General features: G+C 46.7%; 4 protein-coding genes across 4 annotated transcripts; 2 read left to right on the forward strand and 2 right to left on the reverse strand.

The window, feature by feature from the left end:
* Positions 1-428: 428 nt before the first annotated feature.
* bst-1 (GPI inositol-deacylase) lies at positions 429-3987 on the reverse strand (the record flags this gene model as incomplete). Its single annotated transcript, XM_031153588.1, has 3 exons — positions 429-677; positions 725-3289; positions 3340-3987. The coding sequence occupies 3 exons, from the start codon at positions 3985-3987 to the stop codon at positions 429-431; spliced, it is 3462 nt and encodes a 1153-aa protein (XP_031001662.1).
* A 9317-nt stretch (positions 3988-13304) lies between these two features.
* Positions 13305-14291, forward strand: tsaC1 (4-formylbenzenesulfonate dehydrogenase; the record flags this gene model as incomplete). The annotated part of the gene is made up of 4 exons (XM_031153589.1): positions 13305-13622; positions 13723-13926; positions 13976-14058; positions 14108-14291. The coding sequence occupies 4 exons, from the start codon at positions 13305-13307 to the stop codon at positions 14289-14291; spliced, it is 789 nt and encodes a 262-aa protein (XP_031001663.1).
* Positions 14292-17729: 3438 nt separating this feature from the next.
* PMS2 (Mismatch repair endonuclease) lies at positions 17730-21046 on the forward strand (the record flags this gene model as incomplete). The annotated part of the gene is made up of 3 exons (XM_031153590.1): positions 17730-17762; positions 17813-17909; positions 17964-21046. The coding sequence occupies 3 exons, from the start codon at positions 17730-17732 to the stop codon at positions 21044-21046; spliced, it is 3213 nt and encodes a 1070-aa protein (XP_031001661.1).
* Positions 21047-21260: 214 nt separating this feature from the next.
* On the reverse strand, positions 21261-22914 carry LHYA1_G008671 (uncharacterized protein; the record flags this gene model as incomplete). The annotated part of the gene is made up of 4 exons (XM_031153591.1): positions 21261-21826; positions 21871-22450; positions 22508-22703; positions 22751-22914. The coding sequence occupies 4 exons, from the start codon at positions 22912-22914 to the stop codon at positions 21261-21263; spliced, it is 1506 nt and encodes a 501-aa protein (XP_031001660.1).
* Positions 22915-23102: the final 188 nt, after the last annotated feature.

Consider the following 23102-nt stretch of genomic DNA (forward strand, 5'->3'; position numbering starts at 1 on the left):
GAAGGCGTGCCAGCACCTGGAACCAGCCCCCAAAAAAGCCAGCCTGCTTTATACAAATCATCTTCCAACCTCAGGTTATAAACATTAAGTTAAATAGTAGGAGCCACGCCACACTACTGTGAAGATAAAAACGGATGACCACAGACCCGCTAGCGAGTAAAAATGGCATCATGCTAACAAAAAAGTTTCGATCGCAGTCCAGACCTTATTTACAGTGCGCACGAAAGCATGCCGCGACCTGTGGAAATCTAAAGCGCACGAAAGGAGGGAAAATATCGCTCATGTATGCAATTGCTGCCGACGCCGAGAATGAGCGCAAATGGAATCTAGCGTGGTATTATAGGAGTCCCCTTAGGGCTCACTGCGGTGTGAAAGTAGAATGAGGAAATGCGTTGAATCATTAGGATCGTGTATGCTAGATGAGGGGTTCAGGGTGTTTTCCCGCGTTTGCGCGTAGCATCATTACTGTCGGATTCGAACATGGTGCTGAAGCCTGCGAGTGTCCATGAGGAGGTTGAAGAGTGTATTGCTACGAGCCATGCTGCGGCAAAATTGACGAGGTAGTGGAGCATGTAGGCGTAGGTTACTCCATATACGGCAGCATAGATGGCGATGAAGAAGAAAAGGACACTCGTAAGATGACGGAGGCGGGAGGTCACTCTGGGAACCATTTGCCGCTTGTCAAGGTTTCAACAAGGAGGATGAATGGCATAATGGAAATCACGTTGTGGTGAGACGAGAAAGGAGTCAACCAGTGGACGGCAAGGTTGTGTATCCACACCACAAGGATCGGTAGGTTGATTGGGAGAATCCATAGCATGAGGATGAGAATAGAATGGGCGTAGTTGTAAAAGTTGTAGTTCGTATTCGAGCGGGCCTCCCTGGCGAAACGGAGTGCGCGTGTGCAAGTCGCTATTTGAACCAAGCAGGCAACAAGGTAGGCAAATTGGTATGGAATGACGGTTGACACCAGGAACAGTAAGATGGCAGTCGTCAGAATGCGCCTTCGAGGGGTTGATGGGGCGAAAGCTGGGGAGGCAGCTCTCCGTTTGTCCTCATTTCGTAGCCATGCAGGCTTCACGCTTAACCAACTGTACAAGAAGCTGAACACCTGCGTGATAGCCAGTGTTGCATAATTGATCATCACAACAACTCCCACACATACTAGTCCTATTAATGGAACCATGAACCAGAAAAAGGGATCCTGCGATCCCACTAGTAGGTCATTCTTGGTAAAATCAACCTGTGTTTCCGTTGCATTTCCTCGCCACCACCAAAATCCACTAGAAGTAGTTGGCGGTGGTGCCGAGCTTGATTGAGCAAATGACAATGCCAAACATGTCAGGGCGGCAAGCACCAAAGGCAGAGATTGGCGTAGGCACAAGTCAAGACTCTCTGTGAAAGCCATGAAAATGCCCGTATCATCATATACTCTGAACTGCTTCCTCAAAACAAGAGCAACTACAAGTAGAGGAAATGCAGCAAAAACTGTTCTATATCGCATATACAGCTTCCCAAAGCTGCCCGGAACATCGACCTTTAGCGATATTTTGACGCTAGAATTGCACGTAGGATCGGTCCAAAACTGAAGGCTGAGCCCGTCTTGTAAACTCTTGTGCTTGAGGGCGGGTGGCATATAGGGAGAAACTCCGTGAAGGTTGATGTGGGCTTGCTTGACGTTCACGAAATATTTGGACTCGTAAGGTGTCGAGATGTATTGTCGAAGCAGGGGTGTGAAAAGCTCCGCTTCTTCCCCACAGACTTGATTGCCCATCTCCAAATTGTATGCCAACAAGCTTGAGTGCAATGCAGGAATTTTGACCTCAGTTACCATTGGTCGATTTGGAGGAAGCTTAATCTTCATCCCAAATGCAAGCAATCGTCGAAGACCCAAGGATCGAACTCGGTGTGACTGCACATTATCGCTAAACTCCGCAGTCACCCATCCTGGGGCCGGATTTATAGCCTTGTCGACGATTGCAACGAATTGATGGTCCAAAATATCTTCCAAATCATACTGCAGGTAAGAAAATGGGAGAACTTCGTCTTCCTCGTCCAAATAGAACGGCTTCTTTGTACTCCTTGTCGACGCAGGCAACAATATGACATCGGAGGCAGCGTTCTTGCACGCCAACCTTGTAGACCCAGAACTATCTCCAGAGAGATCCATATTCATCGAGAAAAGAGTTGCTGACTGTCCAGGATGTAGAGGAAACACACTACAGAACAAGACCTCCAAATTCCCAGCGTCGCCTGGGTTGTCAATTTTCTGGTCCGTCAAAAGCGTGAAACGCTTGCCACCAGGAGTACCTTGAGGAGGCACAGGGAGCAGATGTGCGCGAGGCTTGCGGGACTGCCCAAACTTCCGGAGAGTCAAACGTTCCCCTTGAGCAATGATCGAATTTGAGTTGTCCTCCAGCGTGAGAAGAGTCGTTGGCTCTTTCTGAGACAATGTCTTCTCAGCAATACTTTCCATCCCCGTCAAGTACCACTTCTTGAATATTCTCATCCTATCAGCCCGAGGTTTTGTTTGCGCGGGTCGATTTACGTCAATCACATCATAGAGAGATCTAACCACAACCTTCCGGAATTGATCGCACCAGAGAATGGCTTGGTGGTCCATACTTGTCCAAACATTCGGGACAGAGGAAGTGAAAACCGTAAATCCATGTGTATCTGGCACCAAAGATTCCAGACTAGCATAGTCCGATGGAACCACTGTATCCAAACCGCCTCCAGCTATGGATATCAAGGTTACGTGCCATAGCGGGTTGTTGTTGGCCCACTTCTGCGTATAAGCCTGCCTCCAGTAGTCATTAATTTTCTTGTATGTCTTGACGATTTCTGCATCGAAAGAGACTGGCGGTCGCGCATGCGGAGCCGACATTGTAATGATTGTATTAATCGAATTTGCCTGGTAATTTGGCATTACCAGCATCGTTCGTGCCACCACTCCTCCCATCGAATGCCCCAATATTATTACTGATGTAGGATCCGGTAGATCCGGATCTCGTTGAGATCTACGAGGGTCATGATACAACGATAAAATATACGCAACTGCCTCGTTCAAATATTCCGCTTGATCTAGCAATGTTTGTCCATGGAACGCTGTTATATCTTCGTTGAAGTCGACGGTAAAGAAATCTAGGTTTCGAGCACCTGCATTTACAGCAGTAGAATCGTGCCGTAAAACATCGTGAAAATAAGTCGCCCCCTCTGCTGCGATGGGGCGAACCTGCTTGTAACTGCCAGCATTGCCAGGTATGAAGAGGACCGGAACTCCTTTGACCTGAAGAAATGTGGGTTAGTAATGCACACTCCATTTCTATGTTCCCATACCTTGGTATCCTCGTCTATCATCCCTTCTCGATACAGGTACACTGAGTATTTGCTGGCAAAGCGCGTATGTTCCGTATCGAAATTGGAGAGCTTGGCAAACGAAGGTCTCATATACGACATACGGCATCCCTTTGAATCCAACTGACGGCTAGCAAACGAGTGTATTATGGCGAATAGCGAGAGCATGGCCAACGCGGTGGTAACGAGAGTGAGGAGGGAGCATGACCACGGACTTCGAAGTTTCGATCGACGAGCATTTTGCCGTCCCTCGGACATCCTGTCAGCAGCAATAGCCTCGTTCAAAGGCACACTGATTATGGGCGGTTCGCTCGGGCGGCTTTTGTCTAATTGAACATTGCGCAGATCTACAGGTTTCCAATTGCTGCTGCTCGGGTGCCTGCTGCGGGCGGACGATGGTCTCTGGTCGGTGCTCTTCCGTCGATCCAGCTCGTGCGATGTATTATGAGGAATGACCTGGTGGGAAGAGGTGGACTGAAGCTTCCTCGATTCCCTTTCCCTCTCCGTTTTGAATGTCGATACCGCCTCGCCCCCTGCTGCTCCGTCAAAGGGTGAGCTCCCGGCGGCATTCGAGGGTGAATGGGCGTCGCCTTCTTCCTCTTCGGCGGATCCAGACGATCGCCTCCGCATCTAAAAGACTTGCACGACCTTCCAACTCCGTCGCGACGATGCAATCGCTCTGGAGGATGTTGCTGTGCTGCTGCTGGGGAGTTGATGATTGGGAAGAGGTACGGAGGTACGAGAAGTCGCGATAGGCGATGCGAGCACAGGCAATTTGCTTGAGCCAGGCCAGGCAGGACAAGCGCCAATAAAAGTTTGAAATTTCGCGAAGTAGCAAGCAGCTTTTAACGAATGACCAGTGACCACGGCCGGTTCCTTCTCTAGTGCGCCGTATATCTACCTACGTACCGTACCAAGTACCGTAACCGTGACCGTGACTTTTTAAAGGTTGATTATTGCGGGAGAAGGCATGGATTAGACATGTACGTATAGTTATGGGCTTTGTTGCCGCCCTGCTGAGAGGGGGAGTGAGCGACAGTGTGGAGATGGAGAGAGTGAGAGTGAGGGGGAGGGAGGGGGAGAAAGACAGAAAAGAGAGAGTACAGTAGCAAGGTGTCATGGCATGCTGAGCAAGGCAGAGCAGGCATAGCAGGCACGGCACATAGCTCAAGCAGCACTACTTGGCTTGGTCACATTAATGTGATTTGGCTGCTCCTGTGCTACGGGCCTCATCTACTCCGTATGTATGCAATTATACCGGTAGTGCTCTGGATGTACTCGCACAATTACTATTATTACATACATGTACCTGTGGCCACCTACATATTGCAGTACTGTCAGCGGCCTGGGTTGAATTGTATTCTCCAACATTGTCAATTCGCCGAAGAGCTGTTCGCTGCAACTATGCATGTGCGCGTACAAGGATAGGGATGTCGAGAGCTCCGAAAAGCTGTTGCATGCAGCTGTCCGGGCCGCGAAATGGTTGGGAAGCCACCGAAATCTTCAAAACCAGGTGGCTAGGCGATGCGATGAACTTTATTTGCATCCGCTTCCGGTGTATCCGCAAAATCTAGATGTCCTAACTCCATGTCGTAGGATGGAAATTAATTAGAGTAATTAGTCTTTTTGTCCGTCCAGCGCTTGCGGCTCAGATCTGAAAGGGTGAGTGAGATAATGAGATTGCCTTCATCTCACTACTAGTAAAATGCGGCCAAGAGCACACTCCAAAAGTTGCTTGCTTCAACGCAGCCTTGCATAAGCTTGTGCATCGTACCATAATCTTGGACCATTGGTAATTGAGCTCAAGTCCTGTCCCTGTCAAGTCTGACTGCGGCTAAGACTAGACAAGCATGTTGGGTTCTCTGAACCTGCACAACGTTGGGTTTCTAATCCTGTATACGTCCAGTAGTATCCAATCAAGGTTGCAACAAACGTTTCTCCGTCACTTGACGGGATTCTTGCGGAGCTCGAAATGCCACTACCATACCAATAGCACGAAATAGTGACGAAGTAAGAGCGTGGCATGCATGAGGCTATCATGACGTGTGCACCAATCCTTATCCATTCTGTTGAAGAAGTGTTACAGTACTAGAAAAGTCGATATCACATCGACATTCGTATCTAGGACCATATTGACGGAAATGCCCAAGAAGCACCGCAATAACCCCGCGTGGAGATGCCCTCTGCCCCCACTCTATGGAGTCTTGGCTGAATTTATCCGATGTCCCGGGGGGTCACAGCCGGATGGCTGCAGGTGAAGATTCCCATGTTGGATATGGGATTGCTTGTAAAATGAACAAACAAAAGGAACCAACCTGGTGAACTCAACTCTGCTCTTGTTTGAATATAGCAGTGTCCTTTAGCTTCCAGTATTCTTCTAAGAGGTAATAAATTAACAGCACTGCTGCTTGCCAAGTTGCTACTTACGGTAACTACCTTAAGCTCAAGACTAAAACAAGCTGCCGTATCACTCGAAAGCTTGTCTTGTAGGTCTCACGAAGGCTTGAAAACACGCTTGGGGCTCATGCTGGTATACGCGGCAAGTTCTTGGCAAAGGAGAGACGACATCAGGTTTTAATATCAAGGTTTCAGAATACTATAACAATTTATGGCAGATTGGACCAGGGAAAGATCCTCGAAGGGAAAATCTAGCTTACTCCGTAGGTTTGCCCTTGAAAAAACGAAATATGCGGAGTTGTGGGGTAAATACCTAGTAAGTTCGAATTGAGTATCAGAACATTTCACTTACATCTCAGACTCGACGCCCTGTTGAGCGGACGTAAAAATGGGCCTATCAATTCGGAGTTCGCAGTCGTTGGCCCCGAGTTCCAAGTATCATGAAATAAAGATTTCAGAGACGAACCAAACAAGCTACTTATTATGATTGCTCTTATATCCAGGCAGTTACTTATCAAGTTTCACGCTTATATCCCAGATTAGACAGCTTTTTTAATAGTTGGTTGAGATAAATGTGAGTAGTTATTAATTTCTGGAATCCGCTTTGTAATTTTATATTGTTTGAACAAATATATTATCACTCTTTCCCCTTTGATTTTGTTCATTACGGAGGTACCGGTGAAAAGGTCCAGATGATTTGATATTGGCTTCTATCTACTCTGAGTGGCCTGTATCTACAACGTGTCGCTCGCTAAGGTATTAGAAAAGTACAGCGTTCCCAATATGTATACAAATATATCCAACAAAGGCACTCGAAAACCCTGTCTCGAACGCTGGAAACTTCCTGTTAGTCTCCCGCTATGGCGTCACACAACCCTACGATTTCCGGCTCAGCAGCCTGATCCTCCAAAATAAACTCCGGTGCCAGAATATCTAATATCCATTCCAAATCCTCCACGATCGCTTGGCAGTCGAAGCTTCCCTGTTCGACTCCAAAGTCGATATGAGGCTCTATCCATTGTGTATTTGTGCCAGCGCTTTGGCCGAAGGGTACAGAACCATACTGGAGAAAGTTAGTGATCGTAATTGCTAAATTGAAATGGATTACGAGGCATACGTAATGGACTCCAGCGAAGTTTGCCGCGTTGCAAGTAAGAAGCGTGCCTCTCTCGTTCACCTCGTGGTATTCCGGCATCGACCAAGAAGTATTGAAGCAATTGGTGCCATTCGCAGATGCAACGAAACCTTTGGCCGCTGCTTGGATCATAGCGGTGCGCAGTTTGGCATCACTGTAAACACCCGAATCAATGCTCACAAGCAATTCGCCGTTTGAAGCAGGTGAGGTCGCCTGGCTTTCAACCCATGTGATTCCTTTAATCGTGGCCGTACCGGATGGAACCGTCACGGTTGATCCGGAGACTGGCGAAGGGCAAAGTGTTTCCAGTGCATTGGATAGAGAGGTATACAAGGCGTCACTCGTGAGTGTCCCTACGAGTACTTGGTTCTGGCCCATTGTGACGTTGACGGTTGGCTGGGAGGGCGGTGCACTGATTGTTATTACATTACCTGCGCACATTGTTTCGCGGAAGCCGCCGTAGTTCTGGATGGTTGAGCTCTGGCATTCTTCCACTATCGTTGTGTCGCCGTCAATCAAAGTTTTGACAAATGGGTATAGAAGGTTGCCACCTGTAGCAGCGGTGGTTGTAGTCTTCGACGGGAGTGGTGGAGGGGTTGTGTAAGGGCAGGGGACGTAGTTACTACCGGTATTATTCCCGGTTGAACTGGCCACAGCCGTTGATGCTCCATTGCTACAGGTGCAAAAATCGGCAATATCTTCATGAGGGGCTGCATAGTTGTAACATGCGTAGCTGACAGATGGCTTTGGGGCAATGGCCGAGGAAGATGTTCGGTTTGAATAACCGGTGGAAGTAATTGTATTTGAATTTGACCTCAAAGAAGTAACAAACGATGCGGACTTGGATGTAGTAATGCCTGACATAGAGCTCGCCGTGGAAGACTGGTCAAGATCACCTTGAAACATATTAGCTTTTGCCCTCCGCCATGATGCTCCGAGAGCTTTGGAGCTTTCTGGGAGCCACTTACATGTATCGTCATCTTCGTCTCTTTTAGACAACCTTTGCCCGCTCTTTGGATGCCATGCCAACTTAACAGCCGGAGTTGGGTCCAGCTCCTCGAAGATCTTTACCTCAGCCACTCGATTACAAGGTTTGCGCCCATTCCCGTCATATGCAGAAAAGGGACTGTACTGTACAACAGTAACCCCATTGATATCGACTGGAACAGTAATATAACCAGGACTACCAAGATAGGTGCGGACATTAAACGTTGCCTGTGGAATAATTGAAGTGGTGGCGTTTTGTAACAATGTGATTTTAGATCCATATAGCTGAGTGGTGCTCCACTCTCCTGGCCTAAAAGCTCCATGTCAGCTAATATGCATATCGACTTATGCAGACTTTTGTTTAAACTCGGACGTACCCTGCCGCTTTTGTTAGGATGTAGACCTGAACAGTTACACCCTCTCCAAATGGATCGTCATATCGGCTGCTTTCCGCCAAGTCTGCAAGACTAACGAAATCAGGTCGATTTGACCTCTCCCCACGCGGTGTACGTTGAACAAGGAGATCGGCTGCAATTAACTTGAAAGATTCGTCTGATCTTAGTGTGGTCCCTCTAGTTGAACTATGTCTGTTGAAAGAGCCATATCCATCTACATAGCCCGAAGCTTCCCAGAAGTGAGAAGCCCAGAAGCCATATGAAGACTAAAAGAATATGCATTTTAGTAACCAGAATATAAAAGCAGCCGAAAGGAATAGGTACATACTACAATAAAAACGGCAGTGCATCCGCTCAGGCCCTGCATTTTCCAGGTTTGTGGCCTGTTACCAAATGAAAAAAATTCTGCTGTTATTCCGATAGGTACTCGTTTTTTCTTTCTGTCTCGAACGAACCAGTTGGTAATCTGTCTGTCACTTGGTACAATTGCAATGTTGTTATTAGAGTTTTCAGGAACGCTACTCTTCAACCGTCTTATGAAATTTGTCTGGGTATTGGCGCCTTCAGCTGGGTCTGGCTTTAGCAAAGGGTATAACGGGGAGTCTTGCGCTCTTTTGCCAACCACACTCCCAGAAACAGTCGTAGGAGCAGATGATAGAGATATGATTTCTGTGACAGCAGCAGAGGCGAGGATAACCCCAGACACTGTAGAACAGTCTGGGCATGATGGGGCTGTAGTAGCAGCAGGAATCGACACGGCTATTTGAAAAAATATTAAATCAGCTTTAGGTATATTCCTTGTTACGCTAGGTAAAAGCAATGCTTGGGGTATAGATCACATACTGCTGGAGGTGTTTCCATGCATGCACATGGCCGAAAACCCTGGTAATGAAAGATCTGCTGTTGTCTCATCTGAAACAGTTCCATTGATATTAAAAACCGTCGAGTTTGAAGCAGTTCCATTGACAAAGGCATCTACGGCTGCCTCAATCCCCTCGGGAAGCGCGTGTGTGACATTGGGGGCATGAGCTGTGCTTGTAGGAGTATATGTAGAGCTGTCTCTAGGTATAAGGAATGCCGCATTGTGTAGGTACGTATGAGGTTCGGAGGGTAGGGCCATAACGCCCAGGAGACCCAGTCCCCATATTGACTTCTTTGAAAACATGACAACAGGATTAAAACGAGAGTAGTTTGATAGGACAAATATCAATGAAACACAATCCTGTCAGGCGTACTAATAATGACTTTCAATAAAATGATGGTCTGAAACTCCACAAGGAATAAAATGAAATAATAGTAGGAGCAGAGAGGACCTACAAGTAGATGTGTTATATAGTCTTTGACTCGCATAGCACAATATAAAAATAAAAATAAGAAAGGCATGAGGAAGATGAGACGGATCATGGGGCTCATATTTCCTTTCCCAGTATGCTGTTCCTAAGGATGATGAAGTCTGATTCTCGACCCAGTATTCTGTTCCTAAGGATAATGAAGTCTGGGGCTCGGCCCAGTATTCTATTCCTGGGAAGTGAAAGCTCGAGCGTATAGAGTCATCAACCCGTTGCCGGTCAACTAGCCCGGTGCTTCAAGGAACGAGCTCAGGTCTAAGGCCTTATGCTTAAAATAGAGATATGGGGTATCAAGCTATATTGTACTCAACTTAGGAGGATGAAAATGTACTAAAAGGGGTTGGGATGCTCTACGGAGGGGTCTCTTGTCACCGTGTTATTAATTGACTACCTCGCTAACAACAAAATCATCACTATAGGTACCTTTCTGAGCCCCCTCTGCTGCGCCTTATCTATACTTCTCGCTCTTCAGTTTGCGCTTGTTTTATTCGCTACTCCGTGCGGCGTAAAAGTGATTCGATTCTATTTCAGGGTTTGAATGATACGCTGTGAGCAGTGCACACTGTTGGGATAAGGGCACTCTCCATCCGAGAAAAAGTATGCGGAATGAATTGGCGTGCACAGGCTGAATTCCTCACTTCCACTTCTAGATAGACAACGCAACACAAAACGTATGGCCACCTTTTACTAGCTAGTACGAAGTGATTTACCCGGGTATCCTATGATACCAACACACCCTGTTTAACCAATCATGTGGCTAGAGGAACGAGTAATTCGAGTCCCGCTTATTCTATAGTGAATATTTACGGTGATAATCCAGTGATCTGCTGCATCTAGGAGTAGGCTCATCCTACGGTTTTTTTTAGCTTATGCACGAGACATCTAATAATAAATATAATTTTATTACTCTGTGCAAACCTTAAAGACTTATTATCCAAACTTACCTACGTTCGGCAGTAACTTGCCAGATGTTTCCGTGTCCGTCACTCCATTATCCTCCACCTTTGCACTTTATATATTCTATTGCCTAAACATCATAGAATCTGAGAACGAGATGACACCTGAAAGTGGAGGAGCTAGCTGGGAAAAGATACAGCAGTCGCGCGAAGATGCCCTCGAACAAAGCTGGACAGCCTGCCAAAACGGTGATATTATTCAGGTCAGAGAGCTTTTTGGGCAGCTTGGTGGTTCCGAAGTCGAAATTTTGCTGCGGCGAGCAGTGACACGGAATTTTCTAGAGGCAACGAGAGTTTTGCTTAAGCAAGGCGCTGATCTGACAACAACTCCCCTGATCTCAATCGTCGAGCAATGTCCTATTGAAATGCTCCAACTTCTATCTAAGTTTGGAATGGATTTCATGTCTAAGCAAGAGAATGTTCTGCTGTAAGTCAGAAAGGCCTCCTTTAATCTCAAGCTAAGACCTGACACGCATACCAGATATGCTATTGATCGTCGAGACGTAATGGACTGGTTGCTTGATCAAGGACTGGATATCAATCTTGGGGGCAATCGAATATTAAAAGGCAAGAGCAAATTATACCGCGATAACACTGTGGCTGTTCTTAATGAAGCTGCTGCTTCTGGAGATATTGATTTCTTCGACTACCTTGTGGCCCGCGGTGCTAACCCCCCTCGGAGCAATGCTCTCCACCATGCAACTCGTTGCAAGGACCCCATTAAGGTAGCTGCTATGATCGGTCACCTTATCAAGAAATACCATTTGGATGTTAATGCCGACCCCAGATGTGGAGGCCTTAACGACCTTATTGAATTAGAATACAGTCCTGGATCTCCTTTGAATTATGCAGTCACAGCCTCTAATGTTGCTGCTGCCGATACACTGCTAAAGCACGGTGCGAATATTGCCAACGCGGAAAAGCTGGCGGAGAGCCGTGAAATGAAGAAGGTGCTAGGTGATTGGAGGTGATAGCTCCATGTTTATGTCTCATTCGGCAAATGCATACTAAGTGTCCCATAGTCGAGTCAAATAAGCAATAGCGAATAGTATGCGTGTTGAAGATATTTGAGTACTATGAGGTTGAAAGTAGATTACTCATTACCAACGACGGAGTTTCAATAGGTAGAACTTGGGATAGAGTGTTAAAAAGGGTTAGATAGTCACAACCCAATTCAGCAAGTACGCTGCCCGGCCCCCTTGCTGCTTGTATACTTCGCAGTATTGGCCCAGCTTTGATTCCTGATTGATCTCCCTCATTTTACAGGATAAGTCAGTCAATCAGTCATCAGTTGAGGTAAAGGTGACGATGTTTCTATGCCGCATCTAAATAAAGGAGGATCAAAGCTTTACGCTACTGCGGAGCATAAGATGATTGGTAGAAGGAACGACGGACAGGGTGTGCGATCGTGATTAAGCTAAGTTGATCCATAACTTTATAATAATCCCTGTATACCAAGGGAGCAACTGACTGACTAATGATTTGGGCGGTACGGAGACAACTAAGTAACTGACTGATCAGCAATGGCTAAAAGTGGATCCATACCGAAGATATACTATTTTACCAAAATAGCCTTGAATGCCGTTGCCATATGGATTGCCCCTTCTAATTGCCAGTCTTTAAGGCATTCCTAATGCTATAATAATATCTCTAACAGCTTACTAGAAGCCTCTATAGTCGTCTGCTTTGCGCATAAAGAGAAAACACACTTATATTTAGAACTTTCGCTAGGATTAATAAAAAGTCAAATGCTATTAGAGCTGCGAGCCCCTTAATTTCCACGTGACAGATCCAGACATGTGGATCCTTATACTAACCAAGCCTAAGCTATGCTAAGTCATATGACTAGAAAGGTGGGGACACATGCCATTTAAGGCTGAAACCCGCTAAATAGCCCTATAAAAATCCCTAAAATCTGCCCTGAAAGCACCCTATTATTAATGCCTTTACTACCTTTAACTGATCAGTTGCTGATTAATATATTTGTAACTAACTGACTGAACTGGGTTTTAACTCTAACTGACTGACTAATGTTAAAGGCTTCGACTGATGAACTGACTGAAAAGCGACTGACTTATTGGCCAGTCTGTTTACAGCGATACTAAAGTAAAGCAGAAAAGCACGACCACCCATAAGCACAATCATACCGGAAAGTATATATCAATCATATTTAATCCTATATGCTCTCTTGCGAATCTGTAAAGCTGAGACTCATTTTACTACCTAAAGAATTACGGTTTACTCGGAATCCAGGACCGAATCAATTTTCACTGTCAACTACGTTTTCCCCAAGTCTTCGATAGGTTATATTATACTAGGAACAAATTCCCGGACCTCGGGCTATTACTCCGTACGTTTTTATTCTGATACTTGTACCATGTCACTTTATCCCCGCACACGTGACTGGGATACCCCTCCTCGAACAACAAGTTCAAGTGTAATTGACGACCATCTCATTGTCCTCTCTCATCCTTCAAATCTCTTACATCCCCTTCTTGTTTTCTCCCTTATTTTACCCTGTCATACCATTTGGGTAGAACAAGTGATTTTACAAGTCGCGCCTTTTGCGGCCTTTCCAATACAACAAACTCACCTGATTATCTATCTGCACATCAACAGCAGATACCTCCTATACACCATCCTTCACTTCTTCAACCTCCACATCTCACTTTTGAACCTGCAAACATCTTCCCCTTCCAAAAGTCAAATCAAACAAATATCTCTCAAAATGACAACTACAACCAGAGACCCCAAAGTCCTCTCCTCGCGCCTCGCCAACAAAGTAGCCATCGTAACCGGCGGCGGTTCTGGGTTTGGCGAAGCAATATCCAAGCGTTTCGCCGAAGAAGGCTGCAAAGTCATTGTCGCGGATCTAGATCCAGTCGGCGGCGAACGAGTGGCGACTTATCATGAGCATAGTATGCACTTCGTCAAGATGAATGTTGCGCTGGAGGAGGATTGGGAGGCCGTCGTGGAGAATACGTTGGGGAGGTGGGGGAGGATTGATGTTGTGGTTAATAATGCTGGGACGAGTTATAAGAATAAGGTTAGTTTGCTTGTTTTCTCTTGTTTGTTTCTTGAGAAGTGATGGTGTGGGCTGTGTGAATTGAGAGAAAGGATAGAACTGGGCTGATGAAGGGAAATAGCCAACGGCTGAAGTGACCGAAGATGAATTTGACAAAGTGTTCGCTGTAAATGTCAAATCGATCTTCCAGTCTGTTCGTCATGTTATTCCCAATATGATCAATCAAGGGGAGGGTGGAAGCATTATCAACATTGCCTCAATCGGTGCTACTAGACCAAGACCGGGACTCGTCTGGTACAATGCTAGCAAAGCTGCTGTTACAAACGTAAGTACCTTTTGCCAAACTTGAGAATTGCTTGCTGATATTTGGGAAGGCGACGAAAGGACTGGCTTCTGAATACGGCGAGAAGCAAATCCGTATCAACAGCATTTGCCCCCTTCTTTCGGGCACTGGATTGTGAGTTTTTGATATGTTGTAGTGGCTTTCTGAGCTGACCATTGAATAGATTTGAAACATTCGTAGGTGTACCATACACGCCCGAAAACGTGAAGCAGTTCATCGGTGCCGTACCCCTAGGACGTCTCACGGACCCGGCTGATATCGCCAATTACTGTCTGTTCCTGGCGAGTGACGAGGCAAAATTCATTACGGGGACTTGCCTGGAGATAGATGGTGGGAAGGGAATTTAACATCAAGACGGAGAAGATTGGGTTGCAAGGCAAAGGAACAAAAAGGGTTACCATAACCAAAAGTCCAAGCGGGACACTGTGCATTATAAGACTTACATATGAATAGCTCGAATCCAGAACTCTTCCTCTCAATGTTGTGGCTTTTGAAGCATGTAAGTATTAGGGATCAGGGTTTCTCGCGGCTTCTGCTTAGAAGTGAAACGCAGAGGTGAAGAAGATGAAAGAGCAAATGGTAAAAGTAATTTACGGGAAATATGGTTGAGAGAGTTGAAAGAGGCATTTCTTCGCGAGCTTGCTACCCAAATCATGACATCCCACATCTAATTATTTCTGCCAGTGGAGTAATCTCTACTCAAAGTGAGTATTTTCCCCATCACTGTTCTAATCAGCCTTGAAAGTTCCACCTATGATCCTATGAATCTAGCTTCCAGATCCGATGTCGCCTGCTTGGATTTTCTTGAAAGCTGCAACCATGTCTTCCTCAATCAAAGCTCTTTTTGGAGCAGGATCTATGCGATCCCATAGTGCGAGAATGTTGGGATCTAGATCTGGGTTTTCTTCTATCAGCAATATGTATCTAACAATGACAGCTCGTGCAATGGTAGTCGAAACCACTGGCGCGGCCTTTATCCCGGCCGCTTCACACGCTAGCAATACGCCACATCTTTTCAAGTGGTTGGTCCATTGAGGATCGGAGAATGCGCCCAAAGCATAGCCGTAGGAAACTTCAGGTTCATCGGCCATCCACAGAAGACCAGCAGGGGAGACCTTGAGGCCTTGGCGCAGAATGGGCAACAAGAACCGCATTTCGGTGCCGTGAAAGAAAAGACTTGACTGGAAGTTGCTTCTTGTCATTCGGACGTCGAAGTGTGCTTGTGATTCTGGAACATGTTTGGCGACGATGAACTGATGAACAGACGCGGGCACGCCTGGGATCTTCAAACTTCCAGTAGCAGGTACAATATCATGTCCAAATTTGCCACAAATCCAACGGAGCATCTCTTGCGCTGGTGCGGCCGGAGCTTCAAGCGCTGCAGTTGACTCGCCTGCAGTCTTGAAATGTGGGATCTCGTTCAAGCGTTCTCGGATGATTGCTGCCGACTCGACAGGTAGAGGGCAATCAGGCATTTGCTTGTGATCGACGCTATCAACACCATCGAAGATCATCGTGGTCAGAAGGTTGACCACGGTATGGTCTGGTTGTTTTGAGTTTGCAAGGCCCAAACTTGCCACGGCAGTGGCAGGACCAGAAAGTAATTTAGAATCAACTTCTCCGATAATGTCAAACCTAGGGTCCTATTGTTAGCACAGGCCCTAGATTGTCTTCCGCGATGAATTGGCACACTCGTATTCTATCAGACGTTGCACACATTTCCACTTTTTCGCCGCCAAAATTACTATATCTTCGACTGAAAAAGGCAAGCCCCTCTCCTCAAGATCTTGATTATAACTCCATCCAGCTCCTCTTTTGCACCACATTAGGATAGTTTCGAAAGCGAGATGATTAGGGTCTGCACTTGCGTCGAGATATCCTAATTTCTGCAGAGCCCAAAGCGCTTGAAGTTCCGCCTTGAGTACTGTCTCTTTGAAACTGATATTGACTTCCCTTGGTGCTTTCTTGAGACGGGCAACCGTGATGGTGGCGAGAATGGCCAGCTTGTCGTCTTGCTCTGAGTCCGAAGGCATGATGGGGAGGAGAAGAGATTTCGATATGAAGATCCAAGCTAATCTGATTGTATTGAGGATAGTATTCTGCGTGTTGGAAAAGAAAATCAAACTTCAAGATGGGGATTGACCACCTTAAGTAGTAAAGAACATATGTAGTGCTGTCTGGAAAGCCCTGCGTCTATCACAGGGAACATTTGAACTTTTTCATCTATGCTTCCATATTGCTGTTCAACAATGAAAGTACAACATCGACCCTCTTCGCCCTGGTTCTCGGACGAACGCAGGTCATGAGTGGGCAAACAAAGATCGAATACAGAAGACCCAGAGAGATGAGACATCACCAGAACTTGCCGAGATGGTTGAAATCTGCTGAAGCATCTAAGAAGGATGGGAAAAATTAGATGGAACTAGTAGACATGACAAAACACCATATTCCCAGGTTGCACAAAACCCGTCCTTTGCTACTGGGCTTCGACTTCGTGGGGGCCAGCATGGCAATTTCGAGCCTTAAACGGAAGATGAGAGAAATGATGACGGCCATTTCATGTACTTGAAAGTTTAATGGGAAGTGTTCGTGAAGAGATTTATGAGCAGTCTATGGAAAAAGAAAGGGGACGAAGCCACGCCCAGTTGCGCACTTTGCGTTGGGGCTTGCTAACTTGCAAGTTGATGGATGACATAAATGGAGATTATAACTTTAATAATGACGCTCGGACTGGAGGTTACTGATGGGACTGACTAAATTGACAACTGTGTGATGACTAGAGCTTGAGAGAGTAACGCTCCGGCACAATAATCGCACGGGTCAGAAATTATACTGTACAGTATGCTTAGCACCGTTTTCGGGTACATCTCAAATATACAGAAACGTATTAGGAGCAACTTCGGTCACAGTATAAGGAGGCTTCAATGAACTCTCATGCTCCCTATACACCAAGCCGCTCATATGGTCACCAAACTAGATTTTTGACTCGACGGGCTGGTAAAAAACTCAATTCCGATGGACTCGTTCTGGCCTAAGAACCATCCTGCCATCTATCCAGGAAAAAGGTGATCCAAGACCTAAAGCGCATTGAACTTAGCTACCTCAATACACCCTTGAACATATCTAATAATTTTGTCTTGAATCTTAAGAGGTAGCCTTTCAATCGTCCTTCGTGGCGGCTTGGGTGAAGTTTCTAGAGAAGTAAATTTAGAGCGTACTCAGAGCAAGAAGTTAAGTTGCCGAGTAAGGGTTTAGGAGTACCCATTTTGAACGAAAAAAGGCCTTCTAGAGTTGGCTACCTTTGGGTACCTGTTTGAGAATTCACGGAAGAATATGAACCTGTCCGCATCGACATGCTCTTCCTGAACCCAAGGTAGATTCTCCCTGTGATACGCGTGTGAGAATAGTGTAGAAGTTTGGCTGAGGCAAACGAACCTTTATAAACAACGTGAAAAAGGGGCCCCTTTGCCTGAAAGTTGAAAGAAAGATAGAAGGAAGTATTCTCTCCATCGAGAACAAGTTCCCTAATGGAGACGGAAATTTAGTAATCAGATTGGGACATTGAGTTGTCAGATGGGGCAAGAACATATGTGCCATGAGTACAGAGGTAATTAGCACTTGTTATTCGCCATGAAAAATACGAGATATATACGAGCTGAAAACAAACATCTATGTTGATTTGAATAATGATGAGAAAGAAGGAACATCTCGCGTGAAAAAACCACTTCCAAAAGTGGCGCGTCTCACGATCCACATCGCGTCTCCCTCGAACAACCAAAAATGCCATGGCCACCATAAAAGCCATTGAAGACCGGACGGTATGCCCGATATATCATCTTCTTGACAGAATTATACTGACAATACACAGATCCATCAAATCCAGTCCGGTCAGGTCATCGTTGATTTGTGTTCCGTCGTAAAGGAGCTGGTGGAGAACAGTCTGGATGCTGGCGCAACGAGTATTGGTAAGCCAACCTCACCTACATGGCAAAGGTGCAGACCCTGACACCGAATAATAGATGTGCGCTTCAAAAATCAGGGTCTGGAGTCTATCGAGGTGCAGGACAATGGCGATGGCATTTCTCCGAACAATTACGAGACATTGGCCCTCAAACACCATACCTCGAAGCTCTCCACGTATTCGGACCTAACGACTCTACAAACCTTCGGTTTCCGTGGCGAAGCCTTATCCTCACTCTGTGCGCTGTCCAAGTTCTCCGTGATAACATGTAGGGTAGCGGATGCGCCGAAGGGCACGAAGCTGGAGTTCGAGGTCTCCGGGAAGCTGAAAGGGACGAGTGTGGTAGCAGCACAGAAGGGAACCACTGTGTCGGTAGAAACCCTTTTCAATAATCTTCCAGTCAGAAGAAGAGAACTGGAACGAAACATAAAGCGGGAATGGGGGCGAGTTGTGGGTGTTCTTGGTCAATATGCATGTATTCAGACGGGCATCAAGTTCTCCGTCTCGCAACAAGCCGGAAAGGGAAAGAAAACCACTCTATTTTCTACAAAGGGCAATCAAACTACAAGGGAGAATATTGTCAATGTTTTCGGGGCTAAGACGCTCACGGCATTAGTACCATTGAACTTGGATTTAGAGTTGGAGCCTACCAGTGCTCCCAGCCAAAGATGGAGCACGCAAGAGGATGGCGAGAAGAAGGATATACGAATCGTTGGACACATTTCACGACCAGCTTCTGGTGAAGGAAGGCAGACCCCGGACCGACAGATGTTTTTCGTAAATGCTAGGCCCTGTGGACTGCCGCAAGTAGCAAAAGCCTTCAATGAAGTCTACAAGGCATACAATGGCTCCCAATCGCCTTTCATATTTGCCAATATCGAACTAGACACCCACATGTATGATGTCAACGTCAGTCCTGATAAGCGTACGATATTATTACATGATCAAACGCGTATGCTAGAGAACCTCAAGGAAGCTCTTACCGCACTGTTCGAATCCCAAGACTACACCGTGCCTATATCTCGGCTACCGGCACAAAAGCAACCGTCATACAAGCAGTTGACAATCAGTCGAGAGAACACCGTCCTTCCAAAGCCACAGCAGGCTCCATCTGAGACTACAGAAGCCGAAGAGTCAGAGGATGGCTCAAAAACCCCCAAGCCGGAGCCGAGCACTGATGATGACGAGGAACCAAGCAGGCCATTGAAACAAAATCCCAGGGGTGCTGCTGTCTCTCGAGATTCTATGAGTCGAGATGGACAAGCTGTGAACTTGATATCAGATTGGCTTGGAAAAAAGACAGAGGATCGTAGCGAGGAAAATATTAAAGCACCTGGGCCTCCCCCTAAGATGCCCAAAGGTCTTTCTAAAGACAAGCGGAGTCTTGTTGAGAAATTGAAAAAGTATGGCGAGCAAGCGCAAGTACCAGATGATATACCCGAAGAACCTGAGAGCTCAATGGAGACCCCCCAAGCATCTTATGCTGAACCTTCATATAAACCGTCATTACCTGTAGCGGACTTCAATCGAAGAATCACTGAATTGCATAAGCAGCATCATTCACCAGCAGCCGAGGCAGATGATGTTGACATGGAACCACCAATACCGGCCCTCGTGTCTCCTTCGAAATCACCCCCTTCATTGTCAAGTCGATTCTCTAACAGTGGAAGGCCCAACCGAGCTCCTGCTGAGATGGCAACGATTACTATTGGGGAACACACCGTGACTAGCTCAATAGGAACGCCATGCCCCAAAAGAGCTCAAACTAATATGCTGAGCACGACTCGTCGCACAGAACGAAACGTCGCAGTAGAAACTCCTAATCCATCATTTGGAAATCGCTTGAGCAAGCGTTTTGGAGCCCCTGGGACAGCTCAACGATCGTCACCTAGTGAAGATGGTGAGGGCACGGAGGGCGAGGAGGATGGTGGCAGTGAAAATGGAGAGACTCGAGATACTCCAGAGGAAGTTGAGAGTCCAAAACTCTTTGTAGAGGATGGGGTTAACGAAGGCCAGCAAGCTCAGCCAGAGACTGATGATATTGTGGAGGAAGGTGAGGAAGGCGATTCTGAAGCACGTAATTTTGCCGATCCTGAAGATGAAGATTACCTTGACGAGAGCGAGAAGAAAGCTCGTGAGGACGCCAAAGTCCAGGAAATGATACAGGCCGCAGAGGATGCTGCTGTGTTGCCTTCACAGGAAAACGTTCTACGAGCTAAAGGTCTACTCAAGGGAGGGTCTAAAAAGAAGGATTCCACCTTCAACCTTGTGAAATCTATGGATATCAGCTTCTCAACAATTAGCCAGCAATTTCACGCATCAAATCGGATTTTATCGACATTACATGACGCAACCACTACAAAAGAAGAAGACGAGGCTCTAGATTCCGATAAAGCGGAGGAAAAGCTTTCCCTTACCATCTCTAAGACCGATTTTGCCAAGATGAAGATCGTAGGGCAGTTCAACCTCGGCTTCATACTTGCTTCTCGAGCTTCAGATGCGCAGAAAGACGAAGTCCCAGTTGCGGATGATCTATTCATCATAGACCAACACGCCTCGGACGAAAAGTACAACTTCGAACGTCTGCAAGAAACAACCATCGTCCAATCCCAGCGCCTCGTCTACCCTAAAACTCTTGACCTCACAGCTTTGGAAGAAGAAATCGTCCTCGAAAATCTCAAAGCTCTTGAGACAAACGGCTTCATCGTGACCGTCGATGAATCTGGGGAATCACCAGTAGGACAACGCTGCCAGCTCGTCGCCCTACCTCTGTCCCGCGAAACTACGTTCTCTCTTGAAGACCTCGACGAGCTCTTGGCGATACTGACGGAGCATCCACCTGGTTCGGTCCCGAGACCGAGTAAAGTCCGGAAGATGTTTGCGATGCGCGCTTGTAGGAGTAGTATCATGATTGGGAAAACGCTCACAGGAAAACAGATGGAGAAGGTAGTCAGGCATATGGGCGAAATTGACAAGCCGTGGAATTGCCCGCATGGCAGACCTACGATGCGGCATCTTTGTGGCTTGGGAGTGTGGGACGAGCTTGGTTGGACCGAGGGTGATGAGCCGGACGGGGAGAAAACAGTAAAGACAAATTGGGCGGGTTATATTAGGGCGCAAAGGGATGAACTTGAGGAGTAAATATCGTGTCATGGTTTTATTTGGGAGGGTCAGGAGTTTCGGACATTGATCCTCGTATTTCATGGAGCATCTGGTACAAAATACCGTACTAAGATACCCAACCTCTAGTATAATCTGAACGCTTATTTACTGCCTTCATTTCCCTGCAACCCTGTTCCCATATATACGCCAACACAATACCCAACAATGCTTCCAAACAAAACCTAAAAATCATTTATATTCCGCTGACCTTCCTGAACCTCGTTCCCCACCCCTTACCCCCCATCCCCTCTTCAGCAACCTTCCCACTAACCTCTCTGCCCCTTGCCACCCTCCTCGAAAAGTCATTGCCACTGGACACCTGTCTAATCCCCCTATCACCCACAATAACCGGTGGAGTGGCAGGTTTCAAATCTCCATAATACCGTACATGGAATTCCTTTTGCTGATTCTGATCCGCGATATCCCCACTGACTTTGTTACTACTAATTTCCGAAAGCGGCGAATTAGTATTCCGCAATGGAAACGGAGTATTGTGCCTTGGTGTAGGCGGGTTGCTTTCAAGCGGGTTGGGGAAGTCGTCTGAGAGCGGGAGAGGGGCGTATGTTCCCTTTTTAGGGGAAGAGGATTTCGAGCGTGTTTTTGAGAGGGAGTCGGCCGTGAACCATGCTTCTGAGGTTTTGGAGACGGAGTGCTGGGGTGGTGTTGAGCCGGTTTGGTAGAGAGGGGCTTCGCTGTATGTGGTGGAGCTCCTTTCTGGGGCGTTGTAACTGTAAGATTGGCGCTTTGGGTCTGCTGCGACTGGGGAGTGGGGAGAGTCGATTTGGTATTGGCGGCTGGGGGACCCGGTGCGGGTGCGCGCGAGGGAGGAGGGGTGGATCTGTAGGTGCTGAAGGAGTTGGTTGATTGAGTTCTCGTGTGGAAGAAGGGCATGGTGGGTGGACGAGAGAGGTCTTCGTAGGGTAAGCCGGAGGGACGTTTGCTTTCGAAGGCCGACATGCGCTTCTCTTTTTCGGTGAGGTTTGTGGCTACGGAGGACATGGAGGATTTGTTGCGCTTGTGGCGGGATGTGAGATTGTCTTCCAGTGGGTTCATGTCGGGAGGTAACTTGGTGATTTTGCGGAAGGTGACGGCGAGATAGAGTGAGTCGGCCAGAGATATTAAATGTAATCCTCCACCAACTGTTGCTAGATAGAAGACTATTTTCGAGAAGAATGGCGTAAGGTCTTGGTTTTCCAAGATGACTTTCCATCCGTCGTGTTTCGTGTTGGCTACCAGAGCGCTGAAGGCATAGAAAGGTACAATAGATACATCAAAAAAGGCAGCAAACAGCATGTATGAAGCTGAAGTTCCTGGTGTCCTTCCGTGGGGCTTTCGGCTCAGGTGGTATACTCCATACACAGTGTGAAGTATAGCAACGCCAGGCTAGAGAATGTCAATAAAGGTTCATGAGGGGCATTCAAGGATATGCAAATAACCCACCACAATGCGCATAATCCAGCCCGCAGCTGCATCCATCCCTCTGAGTAAGATCAAGAAGACCAGTAGTCCGATTGCGCATAATATTTCGAAACATCTCAACACCAATTGAAATATCCTCATCCATTTTACCCATTTCTTGACTGAGGGGTTCATCGGTTTCGCATTCGTGTTTCCATATGGAACAATTAGATAGGAACTATGTGATCATTAGCAGATACTCAATGGAGATACTGCAAGACGTACTCTGGGTGTTTATTAAAAGAAACTAAAGGCCCGTTTGATTTTGGTCGCGGTGGTTTTGACTGATAGCTTGCGCGCGAGACAGCTTTAGGATCGAAATCTCTATAGGGACTCCTTGGTCCATCCGATTTGACCGGATTGTAGAGAAAAGGAGGTTCGACACCCATCGTAAGAGAAAAGCGTAATAGCAAGCTTGGCTGGGTTTAATCAAACGATTCTCACTGGAATGTGGTGTTTCTCAAATAAAGACAGGGGAGGGAGCTGTAATCGAAGACAACAAAACAGCGTTGTCAAGGGCAACCAGCGCTTATCGCAGATAAAGCTACGGTACCGCTACCGATCTTGAGATTCTTCA

Source organism: Lachnellula hyalina, assembly GCF_007821495.1.
Source record: "Lachnellula hyalina strain CBS 185.66 chromosome Unknown contig00221, whole genome shotgun sequence".
Taxonomy (NCBI): Eukaryota; Fungi; Ascomycota; class Leotiomycetes; order Helotiales; family Lachnaceae; genus Lachnellula; species Lachnellula hyalina.